Here is a 20749-nt window from a genome sequence, read left to right as displayed (position 1 = left end):
CGTACCACTCACCCTATTCGTCTCTTTCATTCTTCGACCCTCTGCCCTCTGACGATTCGCCTTCCGCTTGTCAGTCCCGTCCCATCGGTGTTGAGCCATCTCGTATGTAAACCCACCATTCTCGCTCCGGCTCGTTCTATTCCTCTTTTTTCCCTTCCTCTCGTTTTGCTTGATTACATACTCATACTCGTCGTTGACCTGACGCGCCTAGGCACTAGCCACACTTAATTCCTCGGAAGATACACACAGATATACAGAGTAGTATAAACGCAATTTGACCAGATTGTTGCAACCGCCCTTCTACGCTATTATAATTGCCGCTTCCCTGCACCAACAAGCAGCAACGAACAACATACACTATGGCCACCGCACAAGCCGAGAAACCCAAGACTCAACAGCCCACTTACACAAACGACCCTGATGACTCGGAGACTGATTACGATTCGGATGACTACATCTCCGAGGAAGAGGAAGATCAAGCCCCGCAGCAACAGAAGCAGTCGGCCCAGCGTCGCCGGCGACCTCAGGCCCAAGGCCAGGCTTACGACGATGACGATGACGATGCAGAGTACTCGGATGACTATGCGTCGGACGAGTACGACGATGACGATGATTACGACGATGAATATGATGATGACGAGCAAGAGGCTGTGCAGGCGATGGAGCGCTGGCAGCCTACTACGATAAGCAGCAGCGACAACAAGAACCTCTCCAACGGCGCAATGGATCCGGCACCCTCGAACGATCAGAAGGGCGCAGACGAGGAGGGTATGCGCCTGAAGTTGGAACTGAACTTGGAGATCGAGGTTGAGCTGAAGGCTCGCATCCACGGTGATTTGACATTGGCTCTGCTGTAAGTGGCCCCCCATTCCTGCACTATACCCCCGAACTCCCTCCTTTCTCTCGTGCTTGTCTGTTTTCTTGTGGTTCGCCTCGAAGAGAACCTTCGAGGTATCTTTCCTATGAGAGAGAGTCCTCGGGAGTTTTCCGACCCGGCAACACTGGAAAATCAACAACCACCCCCCCACAAAAACTCCCGTTGGACTCCGCTTAAGCAACTGAAATAGAACCTGACGGATTGACGAATTTTCTTTGATGAACGCAGCGCATGATCCGACATGCTCTCCACCGATTCGATTCTGTTGTGCTTCGAGAGCGACCCTTCCATCTGAATTTCTTCTCGAGAGTTTCCTCGCCATCGCAAAACATCCCGTTCCCGCCGCCCTGTGCTTGTCGCGTTACGACGATTTATGAAAGGATTTTTACCTGACTGGTTGATTACTGTCGCTTTATTCTTTGTGTTGTCCAGCTGTTCTCATAGAGTCTTGGCTAGTGTTTGTTGTGCATAATTATACTCCCATCGTTGGTCATTTTGCGTTATAGCGGTAAATGTAATATTCTATTTCAAGTCAATGCATCCGGACCTTGGCACGGTGTACGATCGATCCTCGCTCGTGTAGCATGCATAGGGGACCGCTGCTTATGTCTATCTTTTATGACAAGGATGCGTGTGGCAACCATGCTGACATCAATTCGGATGACTACAATTAGCAGGCTTGCCGTTGGCTGACCAATGGTCTGTGACCCTGCCATATGGTATTCCAGGGTTGTCCTCAAACAAAATTGTGCTGCTATGAGACACCGCCGCATCGCTGGGAATCCCCTAACGTGGTGCGGGCTTCTCCGACTATACAACGGCTTGGCGTATGTCAAGCCAACCACACTGGAGACCATCCGAGACCGAGAAGAAGACAAATCTGCCGTCCCACTGCTGTGAACACAAGAACACAAAGAAGACAGCATAGTCCATATCAGTCGAATGCAAGAACCCATAACTGGGGTTGCACCGGGAAAACACATGCGAAGGAAGCATGGGGTGACTTTTTAGCCCGCAGGTCTCCGGCGGCCCCTCTGGATTCTTGGCATCGCAAAGGGGGGTCCCTCGTCTCAGAAAGTCACTCATTTTCATGTCCAACAGTGTCCTACCACATTTACCGCCACTACATATCCTGCTGACGTGACTCACCGTTCATTGAGTAGTATATAGACACAACTCTCAGATCGCTACTTGTGACCTCTTCCATCGAGTGACTTACCTATAATCCGAATCGAAACCAGACGAGCGAGGAAGAACGATCAAAACAAAATGTCTCCTCCACAACCCCAATCATCATCTCCCTCCTCCTCTTCCGCTGGGAAAAGCAACAATGGAATATCCTTCACCATCACGCACATGAACGCCAACCACCAAGACTCCCTCGCCTACTACCTCCGCGCGTACAACGGCGTCTCCGCCGCGGAGGCCTCGACCGCGACCCTCGAAACCATCACGCTCTCCGACCTCGTCATCCGCACCAAGAACAACGGCGGCAACCGCTATACCGTGGCGCTGGACCCGCCGCTGCAATCCTTCAGCGAGACCCGCGCCCGCCTCGTCGCCATGCACAAGGAATGTCTGGAGCGGCTCCACCTCTCCGACATCAAGATCACCACCTACCGTGTTCCGTCCCGGCCCGGCGACGTCCTCGCATTCCTGATCTGTCTCTCGGGGATCCTGGCGTTCAGCCGGCGGGAGAATCTGCTGCCGGGCGGGTGGGTGTACGAGGGCTTGCGGTTGGAGACCGGGTGGTGGTGGCCCCAGGGGTTCGCGGGGTTCTGCGCCCGGATGCAGCCGGCGGTGTTGGCGTTTACGCTGGTCGTGCACGCGTTCGAGGCGTCGGTGCTGGCGTATACGCGGCTACGGAAGCATGGGGTCGCGCTGGGGTCCGGGGTGTGGTGGGCGTGGCTGCTGTCGACAATGGTCGAGGGGTTTCAGGGATTCAAGCGGTTCGATCGGTTGGTGCGCGAGGAGGAGGCGAAGCAGAAGTAGGACTGTTGAGTGTTTACAGGGATTGGGGTGAGTGGTGTTCATGATAAGGTCTAAGGTACAGGTAGATAGGCTATGCTACAGTACCTAGTATGAATAGAGATACTGTACTCTGGTAGTCTTGTCCACACTGCGGTGCTTTGTCCGGCCGGGCTCCTTGCCCTCTGCAATAATGCTCGGTCCACTCCGTCCGGTCGTTTGCTGGGAAACCCGTTTCAAGCCTAGCGCAAAACTACCGAGATAGGGCTAGTGGCCATCGTCACGGGTCCTTGGCCGCCGATTAGATAAGACCACGGACCGCCACTCAGTGTGTCCGAAAACCGCCTGGCGAGATGCGGAATGACTCAGCAGGTCACCTGATGCGGCTAGCCCCATGCAGCCTAGCCCGGGGTAGGGCAAGTGTCTCCCCCCAACAAGCGAGCCACAGTGCGAAATTCACGAGACAGTCGACGACCAGCATCAACAACTCTTTCGACCAACCCCATCGACCCTTGCCCGCTGCGTTCCTGGTGAAGGGCTGCAGGATTAGAGGTGAGTTTATTGCAACAGTCTCTGTGATCATTTGCGATCCCTTTCTTGAAGCTCTGGATTTTTTTTCTCTCTGTTTCTCCGGTCTCGTTTCGACACAGTCGGTTGGTGCGCGTGCAAGTCTCGATCTCGAATCTCGAAGTGAAGCCGTTGTCCAAAGAACGGGGAGCAAGAATACGACGACAGGAGAACCGGCGGTGAAAATATCGACACACGATTGGCAAGGGAGCCGGTACAAGAAGATTTTTTTTTATATCATTTGAATCGATAAGTCTTCTTGTGATCGAATTCTCCGTCTATCTACATTCGGTTGGATCGCACAATTGCAACGTCAAGTTTTTTCTTTCCTGCTTTCGACTCATCGCCTCTTTGCCGACAACAAATTGGACGCTTGATTGATCACTTGCTTGCTCGCTCTAACACCCCCAATCGACGACATCAATTACGAGACTTTTGAGGAACGAAGGAAGAATTTCTGTGGCTTGCACAGATAGGGATATCGCATCCAGCTCTACGAAACAAGGTCACTAATCATCTGTCTTGGTTCAGTCCCCACGATCAGCAAATATGGGTATCTCTCGTGATTCGCGCCACAAGCGCTCGGCCACCGGTGCCAAGCGGGCCACTTACCGCAAGAAGAGGTATGCAACACACCAGTCGCGAGTCCAGCCCCCAGAAGTGGTACTGACAATGGTCGACTTCAAGAGCCTTCGAGAAGGGTCGCCAGGCCGCCAACACCCGTATCGGTGCTAAGAGAATCCACCTCGTCCGCACCCGCGGTGGCAACCAGAAGTTCCGTGCCCTCCGTCTCGACTCCGGCAACTTCTCCTGGGGTTCCGAGGGTGTCTCCCGCAAGACCCGTGTCATCGTCGTGGCCTACCACCCCTCCAACAACGAGCTGGTCCGCACCAACACCCTGACCAAGTCCGCCGTTGTCCAGATCGATGCCGCCCCCTTCCGTCAATGGTACGAGGCCCACTACGGCCAGCCCCTGGGCCGCAGACGCCAGCAGAAGACCGCCGAGGTCACCGAGGAGAAGAAGAGCAACAGCGTCCAGAAGAAGCAGGCTGCTCGCTTCGCCGACCACGGCAAGGTCGAGGGCGCCGTTGAGAAGCAGTTCGAGTCCGGTCGCCTCTACGCCGTTGTCTCCTCCCGCCCCGGCCAGAGCGGCCGCGTGGACGGTTACATCCTCGAGGGTGACGAGTTGGCTTTCTACCAGCGTGCTATCCGCAAGTAAGCGTCGTGTTTACTTCATATAAAATTTTTCCAATTTCATAAAATTTTACAAAAAATGGATATCTCGTCGCGCGCTGTGGCTGGTGGTGGTCTTCGGCAGGGAATGAATTATTATTCTTCGGAGTTAGCAATGTAATGAACTGGTAGCTCTGAGCAATGGATGAATTATGCAAAGTTCAGATTTGATGATACTGGGTTTTCGGTAGCAGGCAGTAGACTGTGAATAGAGTAAGTAGGGTCAAGGTAGTGAAGTGTATGTTGCCTGGTTGGACTTGAGCCTTGGTGTAAGCGTAGTGTCTCCGTCGTAGGCACTGGGTTGATCGTCTGATGACGAAAGAGAGACTTCACCCGCGCGGTCCTTTCTCTCTCTCATCTTATACTCCCTCCTTCACTGTTATACTCCATCAACCACCCCCATCGATGATATAATTATCCCCTCTCTCCTGCATTCTCGATATCCCCAGTACAACAAATCTTGGTTTAACCCACTTTCCTTTCCCCCGGCCTTTGAATCACACCATCTCTCCTCCAACATCCATCCTCCTACATACAACCCCATTCCCACCAACAAACACCCACAGCTACCTCTAATCTTCAACTCACCACCCACCACCCATATCCAAAGAGAAACGTCACCATCCACGATCCAACAGCAACACGTAGGCAAAAAAAAACAAAAACAATGAACCGCAAACAACCCACCGAAAAAACCACCCTGCTCCTGTTGAGCGACACGCACACCCTCACCCCGCAACCCCCAACATCCTCACCATCCTCCTCCTCCTCCCCCTCCTCTTCACATTCACGCGACCACGATTCCTCAACCCCACCCCCGGCCTTCCTCGACCCCCTCCCGGCCGCCGAAATCCTCATCCACGCCGGCGACCTCACCAAAGTCTCGCGCCGCCACGAACACCTCACCACCCTGTCCTACCTGAAATCCCATCCGGCGCGCCTCAAGCTCGTCATCCCGGGCAACCACGACATCACCTTCGACGCGCCCTACTACGAGGCGCTGGGCCACCACCGCCACCGCAATCGGACAGACCACACGGCGCCGTCGGCGACGGCATCCGCGGCGAACATCAGTTCCGGGAAGGCGGAGCCCGGACAACTGGAGGATCCCGAGGAGATTCGCCGGCTGTATACCGGTCCGGAGGCGTGGGAGGCGGGGATTCGGTTGTTGGGGGAGGGGGTGCATGAGTTCGAGTTACCTGGAAATGATGAGAAGAAGAGACGGCTGAAGGTGTATGCGTCGAGCTGGACGCCGGAGTTCTGTCAGTGGGCGTTTGGGTATGAGCGCGGCGTGGATCGGTTTAATCCGCCTGCTTCTGCTCCTTCTGCCTCTTCGCCTGGCAGCGAGGGGAAGGATGGCACGGAAAACGGTGACGGTGTGGATGGGAATCCGGCAATCGGAACTCGCACGGAGGAGCATCATCATCATCATCATCATCATCATCATCATCATCACCACCACCACCAAGAACCCCAACCCAACGAAACCACCGCTCAAACCCGCGAACGCCCCCGCACGCACGGCAGCACCGGCTCGCGCGGCGAAGGGGCGCGCGGCGCCATCGCGGCCAACTCCGGGCGCGGCGGGTTCGTGGCCCCCGCGCCGATCCCGGACGGCCAGGACATCGACATCGTGATCACCCACGGCCCGCCGTACGGGATCCTGGACCAGGTCGTGCCGAACCATGTCAGCGTCGGGTGCGAGCACCTGTACCGCGCGGTCAAGCGGGCGCGGCCCCGGCTGCACGTCTTCGGCCACATCCACGAGGGGTACGGCGCCATGCGCCGCGAGTGGAGCACGGGCAACGACTCGATCATCCAGTGCGACCAGCCGCGCACGCGCGAGGAGCACTGCGCCCGCGTCGACGTCAGCAAGGCCAGCATGATGCCCTTGAACCCGGGCCAGGAGACCCTCTTCGTCAACGCCAGCGTGGTCAATGTGCAGTATCATCCGATCAATGCGCCCTGGTTGGTGGAGATGGAGTTGCCGGTTGTTGTGGATGAGGGCAGTTAGACCCAAGCCCAAGGTGGAAGAGGTGAGATTGCTTCAAATAGAGGGAAGATAGAAAGAGAGAGCGAGAAATGACCTTATGTCTGTTGTCTTTGCTGGTTGCTTTGCTAGTTGCTTTTCTGTCTGCTTTGTTGTTTGTGGCCTGCTTTTGTTCTATTGTTATATATCCACCTTGCTTCCCATTCGATATCACCGAGAGAATGTACACTGTGTACTGTTACTGATACTGAATTTCGGCAACAATCTTGTATACAACACCGAACTACCTAATAATATACACCTATCAGGACCCACTCCGTGAATCTTTCACCTTCTCCGGGGTATAGTTTTGAATGCAAGGTCCGGACAGATCGTCGAAATATCTTACAAATATTCTAATCACAAATGAGATCCAATAGAAGGGAAAGAAGGAGGGGAAAGAGAAATAAGGTATCTCGGTAAAAATAATGAAAAAAAAAATATCGTGCCTGGATCGGTGGACGAAAGGGTTGAGAATGAGAAGTGAAGTGAAGTCAAGTAAGATCAAAGCGTCGCTGCAATGCAAGACAAGGTCGAATTCAACGCTGGTCCAATAGGTCAAAAAAATGCACAGTTAAAAAGGTTAATGTCCAGACATTAAGAAGAAAAGAATATCAGGGAGAGAATTCGGAAAGAAAAAAAAAATAAAGGTCACTCCTCCCGCAGCGGAGTTTCCGTTTTGAAGTCATGACGGCTGCCCTTTCGACTGACGCCCTTGAGCAGACTGAATCGCTTCATCATCGAATCGCGCTTCCCATGGCCATGACCATGGCCATTGCTGTGCCCGTTACTATGTCCTGTCGGGCTGGTGATCTCCGGACTGCGCACAGATGCCATGCTGCTCCGCGTCACGGGCCGTGGGTAGTCACTGATTGAAGGAATAGTCGACCATCCCCCAGTCTTCGGACCGCTCACCGAGGGACGCCCCTCAACAGTTCCGTTGGTACGAGAAGTCGTGCGGCTGACGGAATCTTGTGAGATGGCAAGAGTGTCCCGAGAAGCACTTCTTGACCGTTGTTCCTTCTGGCCCTGGGTCTCTTCGGGAGCATTGCTGCTGATGGACAGGGATGAGCCGTGCTTGTGCAGTACTTCGCCGAAGAGGCTCCGTCGCTTGGTCTGAGTATCGCGCGATTGGATCGTAGTGCGACTGTGAATCGTGGCCGCATCATCATGCTCGCCGGATTCTCCCTGACCTTGCTCAGCTGCCTGGGCTCCGTTGACGCCTGGCTGCTTCTTCGGCTCCTCCTGTACTGTAGTCACCGAGTTGCTTGCCGCATGGTTGGTCCGCTTGAAAGGGTTCATGACACTAATCCGATGGCTGACTGATTGCTTCGCGGAGTGCTTACGACCATGTGTCTTGCGCGAGGAGCGAATCAACTCCTGCTCCGGGCTCAAGGCTCGTGAGCTAGACGGCTTCTGGCGCCCTTCCACCGAGTTGGGAGACTTGCGTGGGGATCTGGGAGGAGTCTCAGGCTCGACTGGACGGAGTGAGGCAATTTCCGGCGCAAATGCCTCCTCGAACCGACGCATCAACTCCGCTTGCGTGGCTTGGTGGGCCGGGCGGTGGTACAGCGCCAGGGCATGCTTGATCGCCAACGCATGGTCGATGAGAGCTACTGCCATTGCGTTCTTCATCGGATCAGCGGGTTTGGGCGTCACCAGTCCACCCTCGTCCTCGTCTGGCACATCGGACAAAAACTGCCGGTAAGACGCAACGCAGTTCGGAGTGGCTGCATTGAGATCCAGTAATTGCTGCACTGCTTCCGTTAGGTTATTCAGGCTATTGTCCTCACCAGATGCAGCCCGCCGCTGTAGCAACGTCAGCTCCTGAGTCTTGCGCCAAGTCCGTTCCAGAGCGCTCTGCAACGGCGACAGCGAGACTTCTTTCACCTCCACCACTTCGCTGCGACGCAAAATGTTGGGGAAGGGTTCTGCGGTAGTGTAAATGAGCTTCTCCACCCACTGTTGCGTCACATCCGTGTCGCGCACATGTCTCCTCAGCGTTGTTGTGAACTGGCAAGGCTCAGAAACCAGCAAATGATCTCTGACTGACTGCGGAACCTTGGACCGCTGGTAAACTGGATGATCCACATCCCGGTAGATGCTGACAGAGCTGATTTGCAGGAATTGGCCCTCGTAGTCTCGAATCTCACCCGACGACATGATCTGCGCCGCCGGATGCTCCTTCTGCATACGGTCCACAAAGAAAGCCATCCGTTCGTTCGGAGCACCTTCGATGATGAATTCCTTGTCACGCAGAGTAGGTGGGAAGCCGAGTCCTTTATACAACACACGGAAGTATCGCGGGATCTGCTTGTCTTGCTTCGCAATGTGGTCGTATATTTTGGCCATGGAACTCTGGGCCCTTGAAAGCTTGGCAAAATCCATAGTCGTGTCTTCGTACTGCTGCGTGAGCTCCTTATAACACACCAGCGCGTGCGACCAAGCTTTGGCGTCCTCGAAGTACTGGATAATCGAGAAGTATAACGACTCCTTTCTTTCGAACGATGTTTGCTCAGGGAAAGCAGGATTGAGCAGCTCCGGCAGTGTCCGTCTCGGGTCCCAGTCATATAAGTCAGCATGGAATTGAAGCGCCAGGCCAGCTTCAGTGAGGTTGCCTGCGGCAGCTTGAACTTGAGCCAGTTCGTGCACGTAACGTATGAAGATATCTTCTCGGCCCATGTCTTTCATATACTTCATTAATCGAAGAGTATGCAGACTCTCGGCCATCGATCCGCCTTGTGACGCTACAAAGAGATCCAGAAGCTCATCCACCGTAGCAATCAAAGCACCGACTGCTTCGGAGAGATCCTCATCGAACACAGAGTAGCCCTCAAAATGATCCATCAATTCTTGAATAAACAGCTTCTGCACCACGCTTCCACTCATATTCTTCCGTTTGAATAGGTTATCAAGGCTGGAAATGACCTCCGTCTCGATGATGGACAAATCCTGGTTAAGCCCCCATTCGCTCAGAATCATCGTCCGCAAGATTTCGACAGCAACATGTCGCAACCCCTCATGCACACTGAGACAAAGTTCGATAATGGGTGCCACAAGTCCAGGAACATACTGCACTTGGTAGCCGCCCAGCTTACTCAATCCGTAGCGCTCACTCTCCTCGTCGGTAGTCTCCCATCCAATGGCTTCCCAGCTGGAATGCAGTAGATCCGCGCCTTGTTCTCGAACATCGCCAGCAATTTTCCATATAGCACGTCTCTTCTGCTCTGGATAAGTCTCGAGAGCAAGCGCCTCGCTTGAAACCACCTTGAGCAGAGTCATGAAGAAATTCTCCCAGAGTCTTGTGTCGAAAGTCTCAGCCTCTTCCGGAGCTGGAAGAAATTTCTTGATCAGGATTCCTGCAAGAAATTCGAGACTCTTGACTGTCGCGCGGTGGTTGTAAACATGCACGCTGAGCCAGCTTTCAGGATAGGCCTCACAGTTCAGTATCGAGGTATGAACCTCGAATGCCTGGGAGAGGAAAGCAGACAGCTCTAAGCCCTTCAACCGGGGCCGTTTGGGGTTGGGCACCGCTGCCGTAGCGGCCATGATCGCAGAAAGTTCAACCAAGGCCTCATCAAACCGCTGCGAGTGTTTCGAGGACTTGACCTGGAACGGGAACGTTTTGCTGAAAAGTAAGGAGAGGTAGCTGGTTTCTTCCACCCCATCGGGTATAATAGAATAGTAGGATGAAACGATCTTTGGCATGAACTCATAAATAAGAGAATCAGGCTGCTTCAACAACTCCGCGATCACCGCGCAGCACAAGCGTACTTGGTCGCGATACAGGTCAGATACAGCCCCTGTCGCACCCCAGTACGGAGCCAACCAGCTGATGCAGCTGGAGATCAGGCTCCGTCTCTCCGAGCCGGAGCTGAAAATATCGAGGCGGGTGTAATGTTGAATGAGAACCAGCTTGTACAGGATCAGCATCCCTTTGACGTCTTTACAGGCATCCATGAAACTGAGCGCAATCATGATCGTCTCATCTCGCCCGAGGACTTTAGATAGTTCAGGCAACCATGTGTGAAAATGCTGGACCACGAGCGTTTTGCTCCCCACCGTCGCAGGCGATGTGTCCTTCATAAGAGCTTCAAGTGATTTGAAAATGGTATGCAAGTCGCGATTGAAGGTTGACTGAACTCGGGTAATTCCAATGCCTTCTTCCTTGGCCTTCTGCTGTTGTCGGGCATTGATGATAAACTTCAGAACATGTCGGCCCACCTTAAATGTGGCGCGCAAATTGCGCGACTGTTGTGGATCAGAGTTGGCCAGAAGAAGGCGCGAATAGCTTCTCACAAGACACGGCGTGGCAAAGGGGAAGTTGAATTGGTTTTCAGCATAGTGGTCAACGAGCGGACCAAGGTTGAACCGTCGGTCATGCACGATGCCCAGAACCGTCACCAAGTTGTTGAAGATCAAGTCCTCATACTCTTCATTTCCAGCGTTCTCAACCAATATCCCAAATAATGAGTCCAAGACACTGCTGAGTTGCTTCACGATTTCGATTTCTGGCACGAAGAGTACCCGCTTCAGAGTATCCAAAACTTCATTAACAGGTCGCTCTTTCCAGTTTAAAAGACTGAGTATTACTTGGTCCTGAGAGTATTCGGTGCTGCACAAGTGCGTGTCCAGGCGCAATGTAGCCAAGGGTCCTGTGATAGCTTCGTCCTTTGCTGACTCATTCTTACCGAGTGAGCTCCACGGGAGAGACAAATAAGCGCCCTTCCCGTTCTCAATACTCGAGGTACACTTGTCGTAAGCATGCAGCAGAAGTGAATGAGGGCCATCTCGCATAAAGGCCTTGTTGTCCCACAAAGGCATCCAGGCCAGAGCAAAGGGGAATTCCGGGGCATCTGCGATACTCATTATCAGATGCGATCCTGGGATCTGGTCTGTCGGGATGTTAAGCCGAATTGTCTGATTCCACGGCGCGCCTCGTTCAGCTACCGTGGTCCGCCACGCGGTCTGTGAAGGCTGGTTAGATGCAGGGAAAACGCAGCGGTCAACGCGTGCTCCTGACGAGGTCCGGACCTCAAGAGTCAGTTGCAGATTACGAAGGCCAGTAATCGTTGGTACAGGGACTTGACCTGACTGGGGATGGGAGAGAAGGGCATCATCAGGGAAAGTGGCGTGAGAGACAGTGACGTATATATCAGATCTGGGTTTGGTCGGGGCTTGAGAAAAGCCAATGCGTCTGGTTTGGGTGACGTTCAGCATGGTGGTAGGATTCTTTCGGACCAAGGCATCTGCGTCGGGATTGGTGTGCGGAGAAAGATGAAGATGGAGCCGAGCAGCTGGCTGAGATCGAACATACTTGCCAGTCGAACTTGGGAGTAGGGTGCGAACGACGCTGTCGAAATTGTCGGCGCGTCCTTCCTTCTCATCGCTATCGTCAGATGGAGACCAAATGTTGATCACTTCCTCTGCATCTTTTTCCGAGCGTAAGGTTTGGGAGACTTCCAGGAAGCCGATCCCTAATGTCCGAATATGCGTTGACTCTTTTGTAGGTTGGCCACCACTGGCCCGTTCCTTATTGCTTGAGACACTCTCCGAAGACCGCGGGGGTCCTTTGCTAGCTTCTTTTAGCACTTCGGTGCTTGTCGCGCCGCGCTTTGATGTCCACATCATACTGCGACGGGATTTCAGACTGTTCTTCGCCGCGTGGTTGGCTACGGTGGGGGTTCTGCTGATCGTGGAGCCGTCGCGCGAGAGTGAAGATCTTGATTGAGCTGCGGCGCTGGTTACAGAGGCGGTTTCCGATGCTCGAACGGCCACGATCAAATACAGCTTTGGACCGTTTGAAGTGTCATCGCCAAAATCCGTGTTGCTCATGTCGGTAAAGAGAGTCTTGAGTTTGCTACTCTGACCCATATTTGCGAATTTGTCAGGGGAAGGAATGTCGAGGAGGTAGGTCTCTGACAGTGGAGTCAGAGCACCAGTCTCCGATTGTGAACACAAATAAAGTGCCAGTGTCACGGGCCCTGGCGCATGGCCAGACACAGCATTCACTTCCAACAGCAAATGATGCAGAGAAGCCGCGTCTGACTGATGTGCGGGGGTACTATCAAGCATACTCATCTCGGATTGTAACTTGGTCAATTGCACCGCAGAATCGTCACCCGTGAGCAGACGACCCCTTTGCAGGGGATCTCTGACAATGACTTCTCCGCCCAACGTTTTATTACCCTGAACCAGCTTCCACACTACCTCCTGTCGCAATTGAACCTTCTCCTTGGCCGTGAGCACATTGTATTGAAGTTGTCGCCTTGCAAGGTCGAGTTCTTGTACGATTTTCGACATCTCGTCCACGGTTTCGTACTGGCGGGACAATAGCAATTGGTGTAAATTGGTCGAATGCCATTCGCGCAGGCAGGATGCGATTTCATCGACGAGCGGTTCCGAAAGCGATGTGGGCGTTTCATCCCCAATTTTGAGCATCGGCACTGGTGCGGCCGGTTTGGGTGCGTTAGGGTCCCGCGGAGCCACAATGACAGGTGTTGAAGGTACCGAGACTGCGCCGAGGGTATGGCTCACAAGTGAGCGTGGACTCGACTGATCGTCATCGTCGAGTCTGTGGATGAAGATCTGCGACGGCTTTCCTTTCTTCGCAATCACCACATCGGAAACTTCCCCAAGCGGGCCCTCATCGTCGTGGTAGGAAGTGATGCTGTCTCGCACATCTCCCTCAGTGCCAGGCGTTAAGACTAAGCTCGACCGGTCTCCATTGGTTATAGTCCTCTCCCCGTCGCCCAAGACCTCGCGAATCTCGACACAGTTCCGTGGAAAGATGCCTGAAAAGACCCTCGCCTCTAGTGTTTGTCCCTTGGTGCTGGTCAGTCCCGCCAGTAGCGACGGCGGAGCGACCAGATAGCCGCGACACCATTCCCCATCAGCGCCTCCTTGCTCAATTATGTACAATTCATCGCCAAGCTCGAGGGGTAAGTCTGCCGGGGTAGAAGGCTGGAAGGGATAGATGGCCACAGCAAAAGCAATGCGAGGCAGAGGCCGCCAGGGCATAACTGCGATGCGAGGCGGCAATTCCGAAAACACCCCGCCGCGGTGGTTTTCAAAGGGAGGGGGATCGTCTCAGGAATGAAGAGAGCACCACGAAAGCGGGGTCGCGAGGGGTAGAATGGAATCTGTGGCCTGATAGATTGAGATAAGGGGGGGCGCTACATGCAGCCGTCTGCAACAAGTGGAAAGGGGAGGAATGCGGGCAATCCGTCAGACGTGTGCGAGCGCGAATCGATTGCGACCCGGAGGCGTGCTGTCTTTCTTAAGGTTATTTTGGTTTAGGGGTGCGGTTCTGAGGTCACTAGATACGTCGCGGAAAGTGTGCGGTTAGTGAATGAATTTCCAATAAGCGAAACGCAAGCGTAGAATGTTTCAATGCGAGTCGAAGGGGTCAGTAGGGTCATGATAAGCGGAAGTGTAAAGAGCTGTGTGTCCATCAAGGAGCGGGAGTCGCGCAGGGTCTCCGGGACCGTGACCACTACCCTGTCAATCGCACAAGGTATAACGTAGAAGGAATAGTTATGAGGTTGGTGGTTGTAAGCATCCCGCACATCGGACAAGACAGCCCCATCGACTTGACTGATTCTGTGTTGCTGTCTGCCCTGGGGAGCTTGAATGAATTCGTGGGTGCGGCGGACGCGCGCCCTCGTTCTCCCCTAAGCAGTTGGAATGGGAGTGGAGCCCAATTGTTCACTTGGCAGGAACTGTGGAGAAACCTCACACAACTGAAACGTAGGGAGGGGGAGCGGGAGAAGCTTACCAAGTTGCAGAGATCGAGCAGGGAGAAGAATAAAAGATTATAAGCAAGAAGAGAAGAAAAAGAATTGGGAAGGTTGGGAAGATACTTGAAGCCCGAAAAAGATGGGGAAATGATTGATTAGGAAGATAGGGAGGGGGAAGTGGAGGAGGAGGAGGAGTGGATGGAGAAAAAGAGGGAGAGTCGAGAAATCACTGAAAGGGTACGGAGTACGGAGTAGTGAGTGTAGTGAGTGTAGTGTACTGTGGTGTAAGTTAGTCGAGACAACAATAATAATCAACCGGGAAAAGAGAGAGGGAGGAAGAAGCCTGAGGCTACCCAGTCTATGGAAGAGGCTAGACTTGGCCGGGCCACTTTTTATCTCATTTTAACATTGATCAATGACTCGTACTCAGTGTTTCCCAAAGGGAATGCAAGTGCCTGCGAGATTAACTTTGATTTAACTATTCTATTGCTGCTATTTGCAGTATCTGGCTCTTGACGTCCCTGTCAACATTTCGGCGTCAACAACGCTTCCACTACCTATAACTTACCTGTCTGCTTCCTATGTGAGCCTTGGTTCCCTTGGCCTTTGCCCGCCCAATTCACGGGATCTGAGACTAATTACTATCGCCCATCCATGGATCCATCGGGATCGAGCCGATCGATCGACTCTCATGCACCGGTTTGGTGGCTTTCTGGCCATTCTGGCCAGTACCAGTACTGCAACAATCAGCACGTTACTGTTCCGTTCCAGCTCTTTGCTTTTTCTGGCAGGTCAAATGCATTCCTCTCTCGGTTTGTTTGTTCGTTCTGGCAATAGCATATCTGATCATTGGCCACAGTGACACAAGTGCCTGACCAAGATCCTCTTTCACTTTCCAGCACAGACCCATTCCCACCCCTGAAATCCATCCAATACTGGCTCGTGTCGGGGCCGCAATTTTGGCCGTTCAGCTGGACCGGGTGAAGATCGGCTGTCTGCAAACACAGAACCAGGGGTCAACCGCTGACATTATTAGTTCACCTGAAGTTTCTCCCCAAGTGATCGACACCAAACGCGATTCCATCTACTCATAGACTACTTGTACTTGCCGCGTTCCGCATGGGCCACTGGCTAAGTAAGTACCTTAACTAGGGGCCGAGTCCTTACTTCGGACCATGCGTGAGCCCGCCAGAGACAACATCTGGCCTTGGCTAGCAACACCATAGAATCAATCCTTCTTTGATGGGGTAGTTCTTCAATACAGGAGTGCGGGAAATTCCCTTCCCCCACTCAACAATTACGACCTATTCACGAACTATAAGTACAGAAATAGAAGGGTACTCGGACAAGCCAGCGGCTTATAACAAGAGATGTAAACCTGGAAAATGAAGAAGCAAACGCCCAATTCCATGCGCCCCTTGTATGATTCGCACTCAACAGCAGGTAACAGACAGCCAAGCAAGGGCAGAAACTTAAAAATACCAATAATAATCATCTGTCATCTTTGAAACATGGCAGCTGCCTCCTCCTTGCGCCATTCCAGCTCCAGTTGTCCCTCATACACTGTGTCAATGATGCGCCGGGTACGGTCGTACGCCTCCTCGTAACGACCCTCGCATTCCCGGAGCACCTTCAACACCAGACTCCGACTCAGGCCCGGATCGTCCGCATCACCAAAGTGCTTCTCAACCCGCTTCTTTAGCCCTTCAATGCCTCGTCGGACTTCCTTCCCGTCGTACGCAGCCATCACCTTCTTCGCCACCGATCGCGAGTGGCTGGGCCGGCTGGCGATGTCCGCGGGATTCATACCGCTCGCCAGTAAATTCTCAACAGACTCGACGAACTCGAGCAGCTTGCCTAGAGGTCGGTGAATGACCGAATCCAGATACAGCTTCAAGTGCTCTTGCATGTCTTGCTGCGCCCGGGCGTGCCATCGCTCCAGAACCAGGAGATCCCGAATCCCGACCTCTTCCACGTAGTGATTCATGTTCTCGATCAAGAGAATGTGATAGTTCAGGATCTCTTTATCCTCCGGATCGCCGGACGCGGCTGTCGCTGCTGTAGGTTGGCCCGGAGCTTCCTTGGCGATGAATTTGAGCGACTCCCACATGGCACGATTAATGCGATCGTAAGCTTCGTTGACACTGATCCGGATATCATAGAATTCCTGCGACTGCTGCGAAAGGAGGTTCTCCACTGCAGTGGCAAAGTTCGGGAACACTCGCATGAAGGAGATGACGCCCTTGCGCTTGTTTACCTTGACTTTGGTTTCTTCGATGCCTCGAATTTGTTCATCCACGAAACGGTTGAACAGGCCAAGGAGTCGGGAATGCAGTTTCTGCAGTGAGTGGACAATGAAGTCTTGATTTGCATCATCGAACTCCGACATAGCCTTCTCTAACGCCAGCAGGATACCAATTCCTTGTCTGTGTTATACGAGTCAGCATATCGATTAATGATAAGGTGGGACACGCTTGACACTTACAGTGGGTCGGCTTGAATAGCCCAGTCTACAAGATTTTGCATATCAGTTGGCCAGAATGAGAAGAGCTCGTCCATACCCTGTTCCACCTTCTTTGCCATGCCTCGATCCGGGTCATGTAATTGTTTAACGCTGAAATTAGGAACCCTGCGCTCGTCAGGAGCGCCCGAAGCGACTAGGTCAGGAAATTCGACTGTAGAGAGCGAGTTCAGGTGGAAGAAATGAACAATGAAGTTCTGCTCCTCGGAAATCATTCTCAGTGTCTCTTGGAGTGTGCCTGCGAATGCTTCACAAGGCTCAAGCTTGCCGGTTTGCTTATCACTGGAAGATAGCTTGAGTCCTGCCGCCGCTCGGATAGTCTTGCCTCTGCGGACTGTGAGCTTGCGAGCAGCCATCGTGATACCTTCACTCTCCTTTTCCTTCTCTTGATGGGTGAAAAGGAGCTCCTGCTCATCCCCTGTGGGTTTTCTTGCCATCTTCTTCCAAGACAAATTGTTATCTCGGAAGTCATTCTGATAAGGCGCTTTAGCCTGTTGTTCATAGAGATTGATTAGGGCCTGCCACTCTCCTCCACTGACTTCCCTCGCAAAGAGAATCACTGCATGGTACTGCCACAATTCTCGACGACAGTACGCCCGAGCTTCGCTGTTAAGCTTAAGCGGATCCTTTTGGACAGCGGCTGCTACAGCGTCGATCCTCTTCTGCTCTGCAATCCTGTAGGCGATCGTCATGAATTGTTTTAATCGCTGCAAGAACACACGAACATGTGTGCGATATTCCTCTTTCTTCTCCTGGATGGCTCGCATCTGTCCAATTTCAGTGTCAGCGTAGACGCCCAGGCTGCCATGATCTCCAGCAGAGTCGGCCAGCCGTCTCTTGTTCTGCCGTATATCAGAATCTATCATCAGCATTGCCTTGTACAATATTGACAGCGCGAGTTCAGTATCTCGTAGCCCATCTGGATTGCTCAGCGACGATTCCTTTAGCGCACGTAGGTCATCAGAAGAAATAGAGAGGGTCTTTAGAAGGTTCTGTAGCTCGTTCTGAAGTAACTTCTGGTTAGCCGTCTGCACTTGCAGACCCTGCGATTGTGTTTCAATATAGGCCACATCGTCGTGAAGTGTCTATAGCTCGATTAGCATGATGTTGAGTTTCAAATCGAAGAGATGCCAGGGGCTATGACGTACATTCAGTTCATGCGCGTACAGAGTAAGAAGGTTATCCAACTCTTCGCATTCCTCGACCGTCTTGTCAATGAGTCTGGCCAGTTGATCAATTTTCCCCTCCTGTTGCTCCAGATTACCAAGCCAGCTGGTAGCCTCAACCCGCCCTATCTCACGACGTATATCCGCTTCAAGATCTTCGATACGCTTCTCATCGCTCAGCCGTCCGTTCCAGCCAAGATCTGTCAAAATGTCATCGAACTCCACACCCCGCCCTACCAAAATACTGGGGTTGATCCCAAGTGACTGGCAGTACTTGATTGTGTTGTCTTCGTGACGTCTACGGCGACGGTCATGTGGTGAAGGCGACACAGACCTTGACCTCTCATCCGTGAGAATTTGTTTCGTGGATCTCGATGTACTCCGCGTATCACTGGGTGCTTCGACTGGGTCAACGACGGGCTCTAGCGGGGGAGCTTGGGTTACTTCGACCGTAGGAGGTTCCGGTACAGGAATTGTGATTGGTGGAGGTGCAGCGGGCTGTTCTTCTGTGGCTTGAGGTAAAGCAGGAGCTTCCTCTTTGTCCGGGCTGTCGGGGCCAACCGTTGTGTTGTCGCTGTTCGTCCGAAGCAAAAATGGGGCCGGAACAACGCTCGTGATACCGTCGGGTTCATCCGTGGCTGCTTTCTGCTTTTTCGCCGCTGCTAGAAGCCTCTCGCCTGCACCTCCGGGTCTCGGCTTGAAAGCGCCGTAAGTAGTGGCGGCTTTGCGGAATGCTCCAGCAATATCCTTGCTTTGCTTTTTCTTTACCATCGGACCAAGGCCCGGGCGATGCGCGTCAAGGTCCTCCGCTACAAGTTCAGATTCATCAGGAGGAGTGGTTGACATAGAAGGTTCCAATTCCGCAGCTGGTTCGGCAGCGTCCTGTGACTGGGGAGGTTCTGGTTGTGCTATGATCAACTCCGGTGCTGGTGGTGGTGCGGGTGCGGGTGCAGGTGGGGGTGCGGGTGCGGGTGCGGGTGCGGGAACTGGAACAGCAATAGGTTCGGGATTCTGGGGAGTCGTTGGCGTCTTGTTGCCTGCTGACATGCCCGGCATCAAAGTGGACGGCAGGTCTCCGACCATGGAGCTGACAGGAGCCTCGAGCTCCTGGGGCTCTGTCTGTATATCTGACCTAGACGACCTTTCTGATGCTTCTCGCAGAGGTGACCGCGGTCCCGCACTACTTGCTGGACTGTGCAAGAAAGTGCGATTTTCTCCGGAGACCGACCCGGGTGTGGTAGGTCGAAGGCCATCCTTGCTGCGACTAGTGTGTAGATCATGGGTACGGAGCATAGCAGGTCTGGACTCGGGACCTGGCCTTCCATCTCGGGAGGACGGTGGCCGAACTTCCAGGTTAGAGACTCCTGGGCTGATTTCGCCGATCTGAATGTTGTGGCCGTTGGACCTCTCCAGTGACCCAGCAGAAGGGGTAACCTGTAGACTTGAAGGGAAGTCCCTACTTCTAGATTCGTGCGGAGGGGGCAGTGGTGCCTTCGGGCCCCTGTAATCTGTTCCCATTCGTTCGGTCGCACGAGGGGGAGGCTGCTCACGATGGTCCAGGGGTATCGGCGGCGGGTGTGACGGGGGACCGAGTGGTGAAAACCCGCTTTTCGCAGACTGACCAGTGGATGGCCTTGCCATCTGCTCTCGACTCTTCTGACTCCGGAGAGTGTGTTCCTCGGCCGGAGGCCGCTTGGGTCCATCGCGACTGGGGGCACGGCTTGTGTACGGAGACTGAGGTCGACTACCCTGAGATGAGGGTGGGCGAGGGGGAGGTAAGGTCACATCAGATCGAGAAGGTCCGGGATGGGGGGCTTGAGGGCCTGGCGGTGCAGTCGGAGGAGGCCCAGCCAGCAGTTGCCGTTCACGATCGTCGAATCCGATAAGCGTGGGCACCTTGCCGCCAGTATATTTGCGATAGATTTTGATCAGACTGCCTATAAAAAAGTCCTTCTCTTTCGAGGTCCGCGCATGCCAATAATAGGGCTTCCCCACGGTGACCACAAATCCAAGATTGAGAGCCCACTGCTTCTGCTGTTGTTCTAATGGGGTCGACGGTACCAGGGCGTTATACGACTGAATGGCGGATAAGTCGTCCAACATCCATGTTTTCCCAATCGAGAAAGATCCGTCGTTATTTTCCCTAGCTTTGTGCAAGCGCACTCTGCCCGATCTTCTGACAGCAACAGTGATTACTCTAGGCTTCTTGTTTTCAGGCGGCGAATTCGGGGGAGCGGGGGTAGACGGGTACGCCGCATCTTCAATGATGCGGACATGTGTTATGTAGGACTCGACCACTGGAACGAAGAGAGAGGCGATCAGTTTGGCTCGGTACAATTGACCTTGAAGGGGCGGATATCATACAAGTTCCATCACTATCTTTCTTTGAGAAGCAGCTGTGGATGATCCGCCTCTTTTCGTCCTCAAACTTCTCCGCCCTTGACAAGGAGCCATCGCCGGGTCCGGCAAATCCGCCATTGCGACCATCGCCTCCACGACGCGGATCCCTTTGAGGGGGGAGATCACTCGACGGAGGGCCCCGTGGGCGATCACGGCTGCTCATATTTGTTGTTTAAGCACGGAAGCCTGGATCACTCAGGATGTGCCAGACACCAAGTGGACATTGTCGGGGAGGACAAGGAAGACACG

At 53.5% G+C, this 20749-nt stretch overlaps 6 protein-coding genes across 6 annotated transcripts; 3 read left to right on the top strand and 3 right to left on the bottom strand.

Moving 5' to 3' along the window:
* Nucleotides 1–219: 219 nt before the first annotated feature.
* BO82DRAFT_355895 (uncharacterized protein) lies at nucleotides 220–1183 on the top strand. The gene has a single exon (XM_025635574.1). The coding sequence runs from the start codon at nucleotides 360–362 to the stop codon at nucleotides 855–857; it is 498 nt and encodes a 165-aa protein (XP_025490099.1). The 5' UTR covers nucleotides 220–359; the 3' UTR covers nucleotides 858–1183.
* Nucleotides 1184–1239: 56 nt separating this feature from the next.
* BO82DRAFT_120892 (uncharacterized protein) lies at nucleotides 1240–2003 on the bottom strand. The gene has a single exon (XM_025629884.1). It carries the CDS (start codon nucleotides 1858–1860, stop codon nucleotides 1405–1407), a length of 456 nt encoding a protein of 151 aa, XP_025490098.1. The 5' UTR covers nucleotides 1861–2003; the 3' UTR covers nucleotides 1240–1404.
* Nucleotides 1650–2979, top strand: BO82DRAFT_355893 (DUF2470 domain-containing protein). The gene has a single exon (XM_025635573.1). The coding sequence runs from the start codon at nucleotides 2147–2149 to the stop codon at nucleotides 2867–2869; it is 723 nt and encodes a 240-aa protein (XP_025490097.1). The 5' UTR covers nucleotides 1650–2146; the 3' UTR covers nucleotides 2870–2979.
* A 982-nt stretch (nucleotides 2980–3961) lies between these two features.
* Nucleotides 3962–6659, top strand: BO82DRAFT_375975 (40S ribosomal eS8 domain-containing protein; the record flags this gene model as incomplete). The annotated part of the gene is made up of 4 exons (XM_025637509.1): nucleotides 3962–4035; nucleotides 4100–4627; nucleotides 5294–6023; nucleotides 6267–6659. 4 exons carry the CDS (start codon nucleotides 3962–3964, stop codon nucleotides 6657–6659), a joined length of 1725 nt encoding a protein of 574 aa, XP_025490096.1.
* A 666-nt stretch (nucleotides 6660–7325) lies between these two features.
* BO82DRAFT_287645 (guanine nucleotide exchange factor DCK1) lies at nucleotides 7326–13694 on the bottom strand (the record flags this gene model as incomplete). Its single annotated transcript, XM_025631588.1, has 2 exons — nucleotides 7326–7847; nucleotides 7896–13694. The coding sequence occupies 2 exons, from the start codon at nucleotides 13692–13694 to the stop codon at nucleotides 7326–7328; spliced, it is 6321 nt and encodes a 2106-aa protein (XP_025490095.1).
* Nucleotides 13695–15697: 2003 nt separating this feature from the next.
* BO82DRAFT_339143 (GTP-Rho binding exocyst subunit SEC3) lies at nucleotides 15698–20685 on the bottom strand. Its single transcript, XM_025633466.1, has 5 exons — nucleotides 20465–20685; nucleotides 19329–20397; nucleotides 18083–19283; nucleotides 16899–18019; nucleotides 15698–16839 (listed from the first exon to the last, which is right to left on the bottom strand). The coding sequence occupies exons 1-5, from the start codon at nucleotides 20661–20663 to the stop codon at nucleotides 15912–15914; spliced, it is 4518 nt and encodes a 1505-aa protein (XP_025490094.1). The 5' UTR covers nucleotides 20664–20685; the 3' UTR covers nucleotides 15698–15911.
* Between the last annotated feature and the right edge of the window lie 64 nt (nucleotides 20686–20749).

The sequence above is a fragment of the Aspergillus uvarum genome, assembly GCF_003184745.1.
Source record: "Aspergillus uvarum CBS 121591 unplaced genomic scaffold BO82scaffold_41, whole genome shotgun sequence".
In the NCBI taxonomy this organism is placed as follows: domain Eukaryota; kingdom Fungi; phylum Ascomycota; class Eurotiomycetes; order Eurotiales; family Aspergillaceae; genus Aspergillus; species Aspergillus uvarum.
This window is presented reverse-complemented; position numbering and strand designations above follow the sequence as displayed.